The sequence below is a fragment of the Passer domesticus genome, chromosome Z (assembly GCF_036417665.1).
Source record: "Passer domesticus isolate bPasDom1 chromosome Z, bPasDom1.hap1, whole genome shotgun sequence".
NCBI classification, from domain to species: Eukaryota; Metazoa; Chordata; class Aves; order Passeriformes; family Passeridae; genus Passer; species Passer domesticus.
In genome coordinates, this window is record NC_087512.1 from 2,875,234 (window position 1) to 2,889,349 (window position 14,116).

General features: G+C 49.2%; 1 protein-coding gene across 1 annotated transcript; it reads right to left on the minus strand.

Moving 5' to 3' along the window:
* Positions 1-1,135: 1,135 nt before the first annotated feature.
* On the minus strand, positions 1,136-10,461 carry SIGLEC15 (sialic acid binding Ig like lectin 15). The gene is made up of 5 exons (XM_064403020.1): positions 9,932-10,461; positions 7,703-8,086; positions 4,217-4,576; positions 3,242-3,272; positions 1,136-1,394 (listed from the first exon to the last, which is right to left on the minus strand). Exons 1-5 carry the CDS (start codon positions 9,981-9,983, stop codon positions 1,304-1,306), a joined length of 918 nt encoding a protein of 305 aa, XP_064259090.1. The 5' UTR covers positions 9,984-10,461; the 3' UTR covers positions 1,136-1,303.
* Positions 10,462-14,116: the final 3,655 nt, after the last annotated feature.

Sequence of the window (14,116 nt, forward strand, 5' to 3'; positions counted from 1 at the left end):
GGCTTTGTCACTGCTGGAATTTTAAGTAGGGATTTAAAAGATCAGGTTCAAATATATCCTCCCATTTATTTTTTCTTTCCCCCTTATCATTCTGGCCAAGTAATTTAAAATTCTGCTGTGCTCTCCTGGTGCAGATCATATGAAGAGGTGAACTTTAAAATAATGATTCCCAGCCTGGGGTTGGGCCTGCAAGCTTGATGGTATTTCAGTAACAGTTTGGTGGCTGTTACCAGGAGCAGGATTGTTTGGGGAGCAGTTTTGGAGCTGCTGCCCTGGGATGGTTGCACACAGCATCAAATCCAGCAGTATAAACGTGAAAGTAAGTTCAAGCCACCTGCTTTCATAATTCTTTCTTTTCCTCCTTATGTAAACCAACCTGTTGCTGCCTCCAGCCCTATCCTGGGCTGCCTCTCCAGGACTCCAGGTTGACCCACATTGCCCTGTGCCATAAGCTGGATCTGTTCACCTGATCTTGGAGGATGTTTATAGTTGGGTAAGAGATTTCTCTGTGGCTGGCCTTTGTGATTTTGCAGTAGTGACTTCATCTCAGAAGAGAGAGATTTAAGAAATGAGTAGCCAGACCTTAAAGAAGCTCCTTTATGTAACACAGAGGTGGAAATGGTTTAGAAATATTTTTTAACTATAAAAAAAACCCAACAACCCAACAATTTTGTGTATTGGGACATTTATCATAAAGCTCTTGAGTTTCTGGGCACTGGGAGCTGAAGCAGAGTTAGAACATAGACTAGTTTAGATTTCTCATGTCCTGCTTTCAGCTCTACCAGTTTTCGGAAGATTGGACTCCTCTTTAAAGTTAGGATTTCCTTTAAAATAAACTCTTCTGGGTGTTTAGAAATAATAATAACAATGATTCTAAAAAAGGAACAAGCCCCATCAGAAATCCCAGTGGCGTTTTGCCACAGCTAGGATTTCTGTCATGTCAGTAGCCCACTTGGATGTGGTTGGAGAAGCGGAGTGGTGAAAAAGCTTTTCAGAGCGATGTTTGAAAAATACCAAAGCAAAAAGCTCTGAGGCAATTTTATACCATTGCCTGCTTGCTTAAATATTTGATAAGGGGCTGAAAACACAGGTAAGTTACAACTGACCATGTTTTGTCCTTCCAGCTCCATTACTCTTTCCCCCATAAAGGCTGCTCTCACTTGTGAGGAGAAGCAGAGCTGGAACTCCTAGCGCCGTGGCAGGGCCCTTGGAGGTGAGGGAGCTCCAGCCTCCCCGAGGCTGGTGTGACCCCTGTGCTCCCTGGGGAAGGCAGCAGCTCCGTGGGGATGGTGCCTGTGGCCCCTCAGCTGCGCCGGGGCGCTGCCCCAGCCGCGGGCCGGCTCCGGCTGCCTCCGCGCTCGCAGTTCTCGTAGGTGCACTCCGGCTGCTGGGGCCTGCCAGGAGGAGAGGTGGGAAAGGTGAGGGCGTTCTGCTCTGGGATTTGCCAGCGGGAAGCATCTGTGACAGAGCCTCTTCTGTTTCACAGTGGGTTCTAAGGGCCTCAGCTGCAGCTGCTGTTTTACACCCTAAAGGTTTTACGTCTCAAAGCACGCAGAGCAACCTCCTGCACCTTTAGCATCCACTGTGCTACTGTGCGGCCCAGAACCTCCTGAGGTTGTGACACCAAGGGAAATGTAGGTTGGATATTAGGAAGAAGTTTTTTATAGAAAGGGTGATAAAGTTCTGGTATGGTCTGCCCAGGGAGAGTGGTGGAGTCACTGTCCCTGGATGTGTTTAAAAAAAGACTGGATGTGGGACTGGGTGCCATGGTTTAGTTGAGGTGTTAGGGCTGGGTTGGACTCGATGGCCTTTAAGGTCTCTTCCAACCCAGTGATTCTGTGAATTGTGTGAATTCTGTGAAACTTCCTGAGCAGGATCTTCTCAGGTAAGTGTTGGCTTTAGCCTTCCTATCTGTAGGCTTCTATGCAAATATAACCAAGGGCACAATGTGGTTTAGACCCTGATAAATCAGCAAAACTGTGGTTTTTTATAAGAAATTAATAAGAAATTACAGATTTGACTGTAGGATTAAATTCCCTGTTTCTTTAGATGTGCCCTATACACTTGACTGTCCTGCTGGAATGGCTGTTGTTCTGGGGAATGGTCAGGGAAGGAGATGTGGGCTTACTCAGGAAGGAAGTATCACAAAGAAATAACTCAGATTGAAAGGGAGTCACCCCATGCAGATGTAATTATCCTTGACTTCAGATAAGTCTTCTTACCATTAGATCAAGGAGGATTGGTTTTGGTGGGATTTGTTTTTTGTGTGCTTTTTTTTTTTTTTTAATTTTTAAAAATTTTCTCATCCCAGAAGTTTGGCCACCCCAGCTGTCAGGAGTGGCCAACACAAGATCAGTCTTGTGTTGGGTTGTGGGGAACTCCAGGAGTTTGTGGGAACATGGTGTGGCTGCCAGCCCAACAATCAGGCCCTGTCTCACCTGAGCTGGGATATTTGCTGTCTCTCCATGCCTTCCCTGCACACTTGGCTGGAGAGGGAGAGTTTGGTTTTAAAGTATTTTGTATGTGGGCAGGGCTGAGTCACCCACACAGTTTGGATAAAGGTGAATTGGAAATAAGTGATGTGTTGTGTTGTGCTGGACTAAATCCAGTGGGAAATACCATCCTGGATCTTCATGTGGCCCCATCCACTGCTCTGGGCACCCTGGGCCAGGGCCTGCCCACCCTCCCAGCCACCAATTCCTGCCCAAGATGCCAAAATGTGTGCCTGCCCTGTGGCAGTGCAGCCATGGCCTGTGTGCTGTCCCTGCAGGCCTTGTCCCCAGTGCCTGGGCAGCTCTCCTGGAGCCCCTGCAGGCCCTGGCAGGGGCTCTCAGGTGTCCCTGCAGCCTTCTCTTGTGCAGGGGAGCAGCCCCAGCTCTCCCAGCCTGTGTTCAGCCTTCCAGCCATGCTCTGGGCTTATGGCACATCTAAACTTCTGTCAGCCCTTTGCTGGTACAGCAGCCATGGGCTGTGGTCTCTCCAAACTGCTGCCCAGTCCCTTCTCCTCACTCCACTGGGGTCTCCTCTCAGCTGTGCCCAAGCCAGAACCTCCTCCCAGCAGTGTGCAGCCCTTGTTCCCTCACCTGGCTCACCTGGCCATCAGCTCAACCCTCTCCCTGCCCCAGCAGCCTGCTCTGAGGCCAGAAGATTGTTACCAAGACCAAGGACACGCTGCATTTCTCACCTTGGCCATCCTCTCTCTCCTGCAGGATAACATGAGTAGAAGGCAAGACATCCTTACCTGGCCAGGCTGGGTGGAGCAGAGGGGGGACCTGTGAAGTGGAAATGATGATGTGGGTTAGCAAAGAGGTCAGACTGGGCTGGGGAGCCAGGAGTGACCTGGAGCTGCTGGGAAGCTGCACTGGAGGGGGATTATGGCACTCCACTGAATGGGAAGAAGCCCTGATGTGTGCTTGGGAATTAGGCACTGGAATATAAGGAGCAAAGCATTTTTGGTTGGTCTGACAACTTCTGCTGTTCAAGACAAGTGGTGGCTTCCATGAGTGTGACATCAGACTGTCCCTACAGATGAGTGACAGTGATGTGACATCCCATTCTCCTCAGTTCCCTGCTGCCCATGCCACCACTCAGCAGCGCTGGAGGGCTGGGGACCAGCGGCCTCCCGCATGCTTGGGATGTGGTATCCCTCAGTCCATGGGCTGATTCCCATCTCCTGTAGGCTGGGCACTCCCTGATCTCACAGCCTTGGCGTGGCTGGAAAATGGGATTTCACAAATGCTGGGGAAGTACTGGGTAGTGAGGTCCTGGGGGACTGACAGGGATGGTCTTAAAATGAGGATGACCATCCCAGGAGATTGGACTTGTGTGGGATGCAGCAAAGGTAAATCCTGGCTGTGGGCTACAGGGGAAGAGATAGTAATTAGCCTGTTTCAAGGGAAAAAATAAAAGGAGGTTATGTAGGCAGTGGGTTCTCTGCTGATTTCCCCTCCGTTGGTTTATTAACATTTCTTCTTGAGGGAAACCCCTGCTACCTCTGAATTTCCAAAGAAAATTTCCAAATTTCCTCTCTCGGCAGGCCAAGCCAAGAGCTCTTGTCTCTTCTTCGGTTTCCTGCTAGAACTGTCCTTCCCCTAGGGCAGAAAATCATGAAATCATTGACACTCCATTGCCCAAACAAACCCAGTCCCCTCCTGTGTGATTTGTCTGCGCATCCATCCCTGGTTTCCAGTGGATGGAGGCAAGTCAGGACACTGACCTTCTCTGGAGAAAGCAGTGAAGCTCAGTATCGCCAGCAAAATGACCACCTTGATTCCCAGCGGGACGAAGACCAGGACCATGAAGGAGGAGCTGTCGGAAGCCCTGAATTTGTAGAAGTAGACGGCCCCCTCTGCCCTGCCGTGGCTGTTGACAGCCGTGCAGGTGTATTTCCCATCGTGGGTCAGGGAGTGCAGCTCCTTGGTGACGCGGTGGCTGGAGCTGCTGCTGGAGCCCAGGCTGCTGTAGGGGGGTCCCGTCCAGGTCAGGGTGGGCGCTGGCTCCCCCTCGGCTGTGCAGCGGGCCTGGAAGGTGTGGTCCCTGCTGGAGCTGACCGTGATGTTAATGATCCTGGGGGCGGCTGTGGGAATGGCAGCGGGGAGGGAAAGAGGATCAGGCTGCGAGGGAAGGTACGGTGCAAACAGCTGGAATGAAGATTTGGTCGTGGTGGACACTCAGCGTTGTTCTGTCAGGGTAAAGTTGGATACTGGTGGGTGAGAGCTGGACCTGGGCAGGGGGGATCCTGCCCCTGTGCCCTGGGCTCAGGTGAGACCCCACCTGCAGAGCTGCCCCAGCCCTGGCTCCAGCAGCACAAGGACGTGGAGCTGCTGCAGCCAGTGCAGAGGAGGCACGGAGATGCTGCCAGGGCTGGAGCCCCTCTGCTCTGGAGCCAGCCTGGCACAGCTGGGGCTGCTCCCCTGCACAAGAGAAGGCTCCAGGGACACCTCAGGGCCCCTGCCAGGGCCTGCAGGGGCTCCAAGCAAAATGGGGATACATTTTTAGCAGGACTTTTTGTGACAGGACAAGGGTTGATGTTTTGAAGCTAAAAGAGTAAAGATTTAGGTTTGATATAAGGAGAAATTTTTTTGAAAAGACGGCTGCCTGGAGAAACTGTGACTGCTCCTGGATCCCTGGAAGTCTCCAAGGCCAGGTTGGACAGACTTTGGAGCAACATCATCTAGTACAAGGGGGGTTGGACAAGATGAGTTTTAAAGGTTCTCTTTAACATAAACGATGTAATGACTCTATGGATGCTGGGATCAGTCCTCTCCTTCCTTGTTTTTTCTTGGCACTTTTAGATTTCCCCAGCCAGCCTGTGTTGGATAGAGGGGCAAAAGGGTTCACCCAGGAAAGCCTGGATGCACGGATATGAACTCTGTTTGTTTTATCCCAATAATGGCTCACACATTTTTCCGAACTTTGCCCAACTTCAGCTGCTGTGCCCTTCCTCGTTGGCAGAAGGCAGAGAAGTGCCACCCACCATTGTGCCACCCACAGGTGCAGCTGCTGACCTTTCTGGACTTGGCTGCATCTCCACCAGGTCCAGGACATGTCACCCACAGTGTTCTGCACAATTTTGTGGCTGTTCCTTTGATCTCTGACCTCCAGAGTGCACGTGGGTGGACCTGTTTGTGTGAGCCCTGTGCTCAGTGCCTGAGACTTGCCAGATTTGGCAGGTTAGTTGTAAGGAAAATATCTGCTTCTTGCCACAGCCTATTTTTGATTACTTTTTTTTTTCCAGCCCCAGAGTTACTAGGTCACTTTCAGGTTGGACATTAGGAGAAATTTCTTCACAAAAAGGGTGACTTAATATTGGAAGGGGCTGCCCAAGGAAATGGTGGAACCCTCATCCCTGGAAGTGTTCAAAAAGGTGTTATGGAAACCAAAGGGCACTAAATGAGTGTCCTCACAGAGGAAGAGCAGAAATTAATTTTTTTTTCAGACTAGACAACAAAAACAGAGTTAGCAACCGCCTACTACAAGTTGTCCTCTTACTCCACACAGTGCAAGAGGAATCTGAGGCTGTGTGTCATGGGTCTGTGTATTTTGATGTTTAAATTAACCTGTTAAGCGTTAATTAACCCCTCCTAATTACAGTGTCAGGGCCCATTCCCAAGCAGGAATGTGTGTTATCATTCCTCTGGTGTTAAAATCCAGGCAGACCCTGAGAGAGAGGTCTTGCTGCCATCCTGCCCTGGCCCTGTGGGTGTTCAGGAGCTGCTGCAACTGAAGGAGAGCCTCGGCTGTGCAGAACTTCTCAAGAAACAGCCAAGCTCAGCCTCAGGTCCCATCTGGACACCCACACTGCACAGCAGGCACAAGGAGCTTCCCTCTCAAAAGCAAAACCATCCAACCTCATGGCCTGGGTAAGATCTGAGTCTGCTTCTGAGGCCTCCTGTGTCTCCTAGCTGCCTCTTGATCTCTGAGCTTGCCCTGGGAAGTGGGATTAGCATTTGACATTTGTTGCTCTGAGCTGGTTTTTCAGGAAAAAAAGAAAAGGTTTCCAGGCTTGTGTTTCATGCTCCAGAGGATTTTGGATTTATGGCACCTGGGTACCAGGTGTCTTGTCTTTCCAATCCCCTGCTACCACCCAGCCCTGTAGTGCTAACACCTGTGAACTTGTGCTCAGCACCTGGGCTGTCCAGTTCAGGGTTGGTGGAGATTTAACAGATGTCTTTAACCCCAGTTTAGCTAATCCCAGTTTCCCTCTGCTGCCTGCCCTGATTCTGTGCTGCAGGGACAAAGTGGGATGCACAGCTTTTGGTGGGCTCTCAGCCCAGCTGCCAGAGCCTTGCCATTTCCTGACCAGTTTTGTTCCTATTCCCTTCCCTGCATTGTGCTCACTGTCTCTTGTTGGAAGGCTGAGGAGGACAATGTATTTTCCCTGTTATAATGGAGAAAGAAAACCCAGGCCTTTGGAAAACCAAAATTGAGGAGGACAATGAATTTTCCCTGTTGTAATGGAGAAAGAAAACACAACCCTTTGCAAAAACCAAAATTGAGGAGGACAATGAATTTTGTCTGTTATAATGGAGAAAGAAACCCCAGCCCTTTGGAAAACCAAAATTGAGGAGGACAATGAATTTTGTCTGTTATAATGGAGAAAGAAACCCCAGCCCTTTGGAAAACCAAAATTGAGGAGGACAATGAATTTTCCCTGTTGTAATGGAGAAAGAAACCCCAGGCCTTTGGAAAACCAGGACTGAGGAGGACAATGTATTTTCCCTGTTATAATGGAGAAAGAAACACCAGGCCTTTGGAAAACCAGGACTGAGGAAGACAATGAATTTTCCCTGTTATAATGGAGAACAAAAACCCAGCCCTTTGCAAAAACCAAAATTGAGGAGGACAATGTATTTTCCCTGTAGTAATGGAGAAAGAAACCCCAGGTCTTTGGAAAACCAGGACTGAGGAGGACAATGTATTTTCCCTGTAGTAATGGAGAAAGAAACCCCAGGTCTTTGGACAACCAGGACTGAGGAGGACAATGAATTTTCCCTGTTATAATGGAGAAAGAAAACCCAGGCCTTTGGAAAACCAGGACTGAGGAGGACAATGAATTTTGTCTGTTACAATGGAGAAAGAAAACCCAACCCTTTGGAAAACAACCTCAGGTTCATTCCTGCTGCCATTTGCCATTTCCCACACCCCGAGGCAGTTCCCTTGAGGGTGGCTTTTGCCTCCTTTGCCTCTCAGGCCCCCTTACCAATCACGTGCAGCTTTATCCCATTCCTGCTCTCATACTTGTCCTGGACATCTCCGGCCAGCTCCACCCGGCAGAAGTACCTCTCGCTGTCGCTCCAGGTCAGGTTGTCCACCCTGATGGACAGGTCCTTGTGCCGGGGGTTGCCCAGCAGTTTGTACTTGTTCTTGTGGCTGATGGCAGTCCTGCAGAGCTCGCTGCTGCTCTGGCTCACACACTTGAAGATCACCGTGCCGTTGTAGGGCTCCTTGATCCTCCAGATGGCCGTGAGGGCGCGGTCAAATGTTTTGTAGGGGTGTGTGAAGGTGCAGGGCAGGATAACCATCTTCCCAAGCTCTCCAGTGACGTCAGACGGGACGTGGACAGACCAGCCATTGCACTGCACACCTACAAGCAAGATGGGATCATAGAATTGCAGAATAGTTAGCTGCAATGGGCCTTAAAATTAGTTTCATTCCACCCCCTGCCATGGGCAGGGACAACTTCCACTACCCCAGGTTGCTCCAAGCCCCATCCAGCCTGGCCTTGGACACTTCCAAGGATCCAGAGGCAGCCTCTTTGGGCAATGTGTGCCAGGGCGTCACCACCCTCACAGCCAAGAATTTCTTCCTAATACCTAATCTAAATGTCCCCTCTTTCAGTTTAATATATAGACATGCCTATCTACCCATTGTTCTGCTGCTTTCAACAGCTGTAGCAGCAGATTGTGGCTTCAGAAACACATCTGTGCCTACATTCCTGTCTTATGAAACTCCACTGGATCAGGGGCTCTCAGTAGCTGGGAATACCTGTAAAATGTAAAAGCATCCTGTAAGTATTTCCACCCATCCCTGCTCTTGTTGGCTTCCCCATATGGGCATTCAGCTGTCGGATTGCTCCTGTAGACTCAAAGATAAGATTTGTTTTTTGTTCCTGTGTCTGTGGCCCATAACACTTGACAAACACCTACGTGGCAGTGCAGCTTGTATTAACCTATTGTGTGTCACACAATGGACAAAGGCCATCAGCTCCAAGCCAGTATTTTGATTGCTGAGATCTGGAGTCGTGCTGCCCTGTCATACACAATACTGGTATGGGCACCTTTTCCAGCCCAGATAATCTAATAAACAATGCTGCAGCACTGCAGGAGCTTCATGAAGCTCATGGGCTTTGAGCACAAAGACCTGGCACTGAAAACAGTGATTGCTATTGCTTTCTAGCTTATTTGCTCTTGTTTTAGTTATTTTGCAGCATGTCACTGTAACCTTTACTTTAGGAGAACTGTAGATTGTGTGCTTTTCAGTATGACTTGCTTCTTTTGCCACCCCTTTGATTAGCTTTTCTTTTTTTTAGTTTTCAGTCTTAAGCAAAGAACACTTTTTTCTTTTTTTTTTTCTTTTTTTTTCTTTTTTTTTTCTTTTTTTTAAGCACATAAGCCCCCCCTTGCCTTCCAGATGAAAAATAATGTTAAAAATAAGTGCTTTTAATGTTAGCATCTCCGCCCATTTCCATGGAAACACAGTTTGCCTAGTTATGAGTGGAGGGAGCTGTCAACTTTCTCTGTATAATTTACCCTTAACTCTAAAGCCTCAGCGTGGCAGGTCTTTCACATTCCTTTTGTTAATATCCAGCCTCCATTTGCTAGTGGAACTGGGGCTCTCACAAGGAAGAGAGAGGCAAACAGCCTGCACAGCTTACAGAAGGTAACTCCCAAAAGGAGCTGTCAGGTCAGTGCTGCTGCTGGTGCTCAGTGGGAAAGGTGATGAGGACAACAGCAAGAGCTGGAAACCAGCTCACAACTACCCCTGCTCTGGCAAATGCTGTTTGGCAGTGAAGCTAAGCAAATCCTGTGGAGTTTAATGGAATTTAAGCACAAATTTGAAGTAATGTGAGCTTAAGTGTTTAAATGGAAAATATTGTGTCTGTTGCATAATAACTCCTAAGGAATATGAAGCAGAGCGGGGATGATAATGCTGCATCCACCCAACAAAGCTGGGGAATAGTCAGGTGAACTTCCTGCTCAAGTTAGGAAAACAGAAAAATGCAAAAAAACCCACAAACTGACAGCCTCCCTGACAATTGCTAAGATTGAATCTTCCCAGCGTTGCTACGTGCGCTTGGAATTTCAGGATACTTCCAAGCAACGTGACGGAGAGTGGGATTCTTGCAGAGTTTGTGGCTCTCTGGCACTGGGGCTGGGGTGAGGGGAGAAGCTGTGACCAGACAGGGGCTGGCAGCAGGCTCAGGACTCACCCTTCCTGGAGAGGCGCAGGAGGCACAGGAGCACCAAGCCGAGCTCTCTCATGCTGCTCAGAGCTCTCCCCCGAGGGGCATCAGCAAGCCAGACCCCTCCCGTTGCATCTGAGCTGCTGGCCTTGCACTGACAAAAGGTTTTTCCAGGGGTAGGAGAAGTTGTGGTTTTCTTCCCCTTGGAGGGAGTGAGTTGTTTGGCTGAAGCAGCTCTGGGTTCAGGTATTAATAGTTCTGTGGTCAGTCATATGAGAATTACACCAGAAGGAATCAGTGTTAACCATTTTCCAGCTAGAGGGAGGGAATTGCAGGCTGGAGCTGCAAACATCCATGCCACGTGTGTGATGGGGCAAGAGGGGATGGCTTTTGCTACCCACTCACCAGCCTAGAGGAAATCCTTGCAATCTGCCTGAGGTTGTGACCAGCAAGACTCTTGCTGTCCTGTCTTCCTTCTCCTGTACCTGGAGCCTTCAAACCAGCTGTGCTTTACCCCTTGCGCTCACTGGATGTTGTTCTATCCCCAGGTGCAGAAAAAAACCCCAAACCACTCTTCTTTTGAAGGCACTGTGCCGAGGTTCACTGGTGGGTGAGTGGTTTGGTGTCCCCTGGCACCCTGCTCTGTCCACACTCACATGGCCCCGATGAGGGATGACTCATTCCCTCCTGAGAAATGAGATGAATTCCAGCTTTTTGCCCAGCATCCTTGTGCAAACACTTGCTGCTTTCCTTCTGGATTTGGTTTTAGCAAATTGACAGTTTGCTCACCCGCAGAGCCTGTGTGGAACTGCTCGTGTTTTCCCCTCTCCATCTCCCTTGTGGCGATCTGGTGGCTAAATTTAACAACCCTGGGGCACGAATTCCCTGTCTGGGTTCACCTTGATGCTCATCACCTTGATGATTCCTCCCTCCCCCTTTTCTTCAGGCCAGGGGGAGGGAGGAATGGTGAGTCCCAGAACGATCTCACAGGGACAGAGCATCCCCAGGACGGCTTGGGCAGGGCTGGCAGCATCCTGGAATGTGCCCGTGGTGGGACGGGATGATGTTTCAGGCGCCTCCCATCCAAATAATTCCGTGATTCCCGCTGCAGGGCCGCTGGAGGGCTCCCGGAGCCAGGATAAGATGCTGCAGGGTCGCTGCTGCCGCTCTCCCTGTGCCCGGAGCCAGCGCCCACCCCAGGAGCAAGGCAGGGCTCCCCTTGGACCTTCACCCCTGCTCCTGCCCCTCTGTTCCCTTCCGAGCTTGAGGAAAATCTCCTGGGAGGGGCACCTTGAGTAGTGGGCTTTTTTTTTTTTTTTGTGCATTGTGTCCTCTGCTTCCTGATCCTTTGCTTCCCTGTGTTTGCAGTGTTTGTGAAGAGAGAGATTTCTTTCTTCCCCAGGCTTTTTGGAGGAGGCTCTGAGAATACCCAGCTCTTATTCAGGGTTGTTTGGACCTGTTGCCACACAGCCAAGGGTGTTAATTTTTCAAATACCCACTTAGATCCCTGTCCTGTCCCCTCTGCAGGTCATCCTTGAGCGGGAGCATCAGGACCAGTGGTCTGATTGCTTTGAATCTCTTTGAATCCTTAGTAGCTGTTAAACATAATTCATGCCAGCAGCAGCTGAGAAACCCGAGGGTAAGGGTGGTGGAAGGAGCAAGTAAGAGACCTGTAATCCCTACCACATCTGTGATTTGTGCCTTCTCTGTGTCCCTCCCCCTTCTTCCCCTATGTGCAGTTAGATTTCATCTATTTGTGATGCGAAGTTTTTGGTGGTGTGACTCTTTTTAAGCCTTTCACCACTCGTGGCACAGTGGGACTCAGTGGATTGAAGTAAAAGATTAAAGTGAAATCCATGTTGAAAACATCTTGTTACAGTGAAGCATAAATGATTCATGTAAAGAAAAGCTGCAGTTAACACCAGTATGATCCTCTTCCTCTTTAATGTTTTACTGCAGCATCTCCTAGAAAAATATCTGGTAAATCAGAGCAGAACTACAAATCCTTTGAGTTTTATCTGTGGACTGATTTTCTTCTTGGACCATGGCTGTTGGAATGAAGCATTTTAGTGTTTAGAATACAGAGTTCGTAATGTATAGCTGAAAAGATTTACAGTTATTTGAATCAGCCAAAAATTTTGTAAACAAAATCATCCATGGCTATGATGATTCACAGACTCTGTGACCTTTTTTCCCTGGTCTGTGCTTCAGTAGTAGCTAAGATTTCAGTATGGAAGCCTGCTTCTGGTCCAATACCAAAACCAGAATGCATTCCATATTTATCAAATACTGGTTTTAGTGTTAGTAAATTTAAAGGCTGCAAATAGTGACATTTCTCCTGCCTCCCTAAGAAATTCCTGCTGTGTTTTGTGATGAACTGGATGGTTTCAGAGGGCTTTTCAGCCTCAATAGTTCCATGGCTCTGTGGTTGGGTGGTGATGATCTTCACCCCAATTTCAATGTGTGGCTGGAGATGAGCACGGCAGAGCTCATCCCTCCTGCTCCCAGGTTTGTCACTGAGGACTGAAGCAAAGAGTTATTTGTGTAGCTGCACCTGTGCTGACAATTCACCCACTTATTCAGTGACCAGAGAGAAGACAGGTGCTCCACCTCCCTCCCTTCAGGTCTTAGTTTCAGCTCCAAGGTTTTCTACTTCAATTATTTCAGCATCATGTGTGCTCCTGGTCCTCTGAGAGTGCCAGCCTGCACAAATTCAAAGCAAATCCTCGTGTTTTGTCACAGCTGGCTCTCTTCCCTGCAGGGACTGGCTCTGTGAAGTCCTGGGGAGTGAAGCTGGGAGGACAGAGGGGTTTTCCCTCTGTCTGGTCCCTGTCAGCAGCAGAAAGTGGAGACTTTTTGTGAAGCTGCTGTGGGCTGCCCATCTCTCCTCTGTGTCCACTTCATCCTCACCAAGAAAGAGGCAGAAAAAAAATTATGGGTGAACCTACAGAGCAGAGAAAGTAGAAAAGGATGGAGGGTGTAAAATGCAGGCACCATTGTTGTTGGTGACACTGATCCTGTTTGCTGGCTTTGGGTGTTGCTGCAGAACACTGTCACCAGTGCCTCAAGCTCCTGCTGATCTGGCTTGAAATTCTACAGGTTCAGTCTCTTACCTGTGTGTCTGCTCAGCCCCTCAGCAATGCTCCTGACCTGGGGAGTTCTCCTGCCTGCCATCCCATGGCTCCAAGTGTGGGGCTGCTCCATCACCAAAGCTGTGCTGGCAGGCTGATGGAGCTGGAGCAGGGGTGCTGGTGAACCCTTGTTGCCTCTGGTGAGCATCAGCCAAAGCAAATTAAGTGTATAATTGGGTAATTTGCACCTAGTGGGCAATTACTGCATGAAAAAACAGCTCGTGTTATGGGCAGTGCGTGGCAGTGGAAAAAGGCAAAGGAAGTGTCTCTCTCCAAGCTGTTGGTGTAGCTGGATGTAGTCACATCCATTGAGGTGCATGAGCTGCTCTGATCTCCCAAATTCAAGACCTTCTGCCCCTGCTGCTGCCTGCTCTCACCCTGTGCCCTGCTCTGACTGTGGCACAGCTGCAGACAGGTGTTGGAACCCAGGACATCCCTCTGGATGCCCTGGATGGCTCAAAGCCCTGGCAGGAAGCCAAAGACACTGGAAATTCTATCTCAATTCATGTTGCTAATTACCAACTTTATATGAAGAATTACAGGTCACAGAAGTTTAAGTAGCACAGTAGTAGCAATCACAGGGTGAAGGGAACAATTTTGGAGCATGGTACAGGGGGGTTTGGAATTCTGTACATGGGGGTCAGGGGTTCCAAGATGGAGGGATTTGGGCGTGCCCTGTCCTTCTTCTTTCTACTCCCTGGCATCCATGTTCAGGATGATGTTGGCATTCACAGATTGGTTTAGAGTAGAAAGTCACTGTCTAACATAGGTGATAGGTGTTGGAAAATAACTGTAAACATAGTATACGTAGTTTTTAGTATGAAAGATAGCACCAGCCTGAGACGTGGTGGGTGTGCCTTGAACTGACCTGCAGAACAGACCTTGGCAGGCCAGACAGAAAATGTTTGAGACAAAGAAATAATAAACAACCTTGAGGATGACAACCGAAGACTTCTCGACTTTTTCTTCGGCTGCTGAGTTGGGGAAAGGAGGCTTTTAATAGAGACACACCTTGGGATCTTCCCAACCTGACCAGAGGAGATCTTGAGAGACAGGCAGAGCAGTGCTGCTCTCTGCTCTG

Excerpts from the sequence above, each read along its gene's own strand:
- SIGLEC15 (XM_064403020.1), bottom strand. The coding sequence starts at position 9,983 with ATGAGAGAGCTCGGCTTGGTGCTCCTGTGCCTCCTGCGCCTCTCCAGG. Across the intron at positions 8,087-9,931 it reads CCTGCGCCTCTCCAGGAAGG|GTGTGCAGTGCAATGGCTGG; the intron begins GTGAGTCCTGAG and ends TCTTGCTTGTAG. Across the intron at positions 3,273-4,216 it reads CACTGCTTTCTCCAGAGAAG|GTCCCCCCTCTGCTCCACCC; the intron begins GTCAGTGTCCTG and ends TCCACTTCACAG.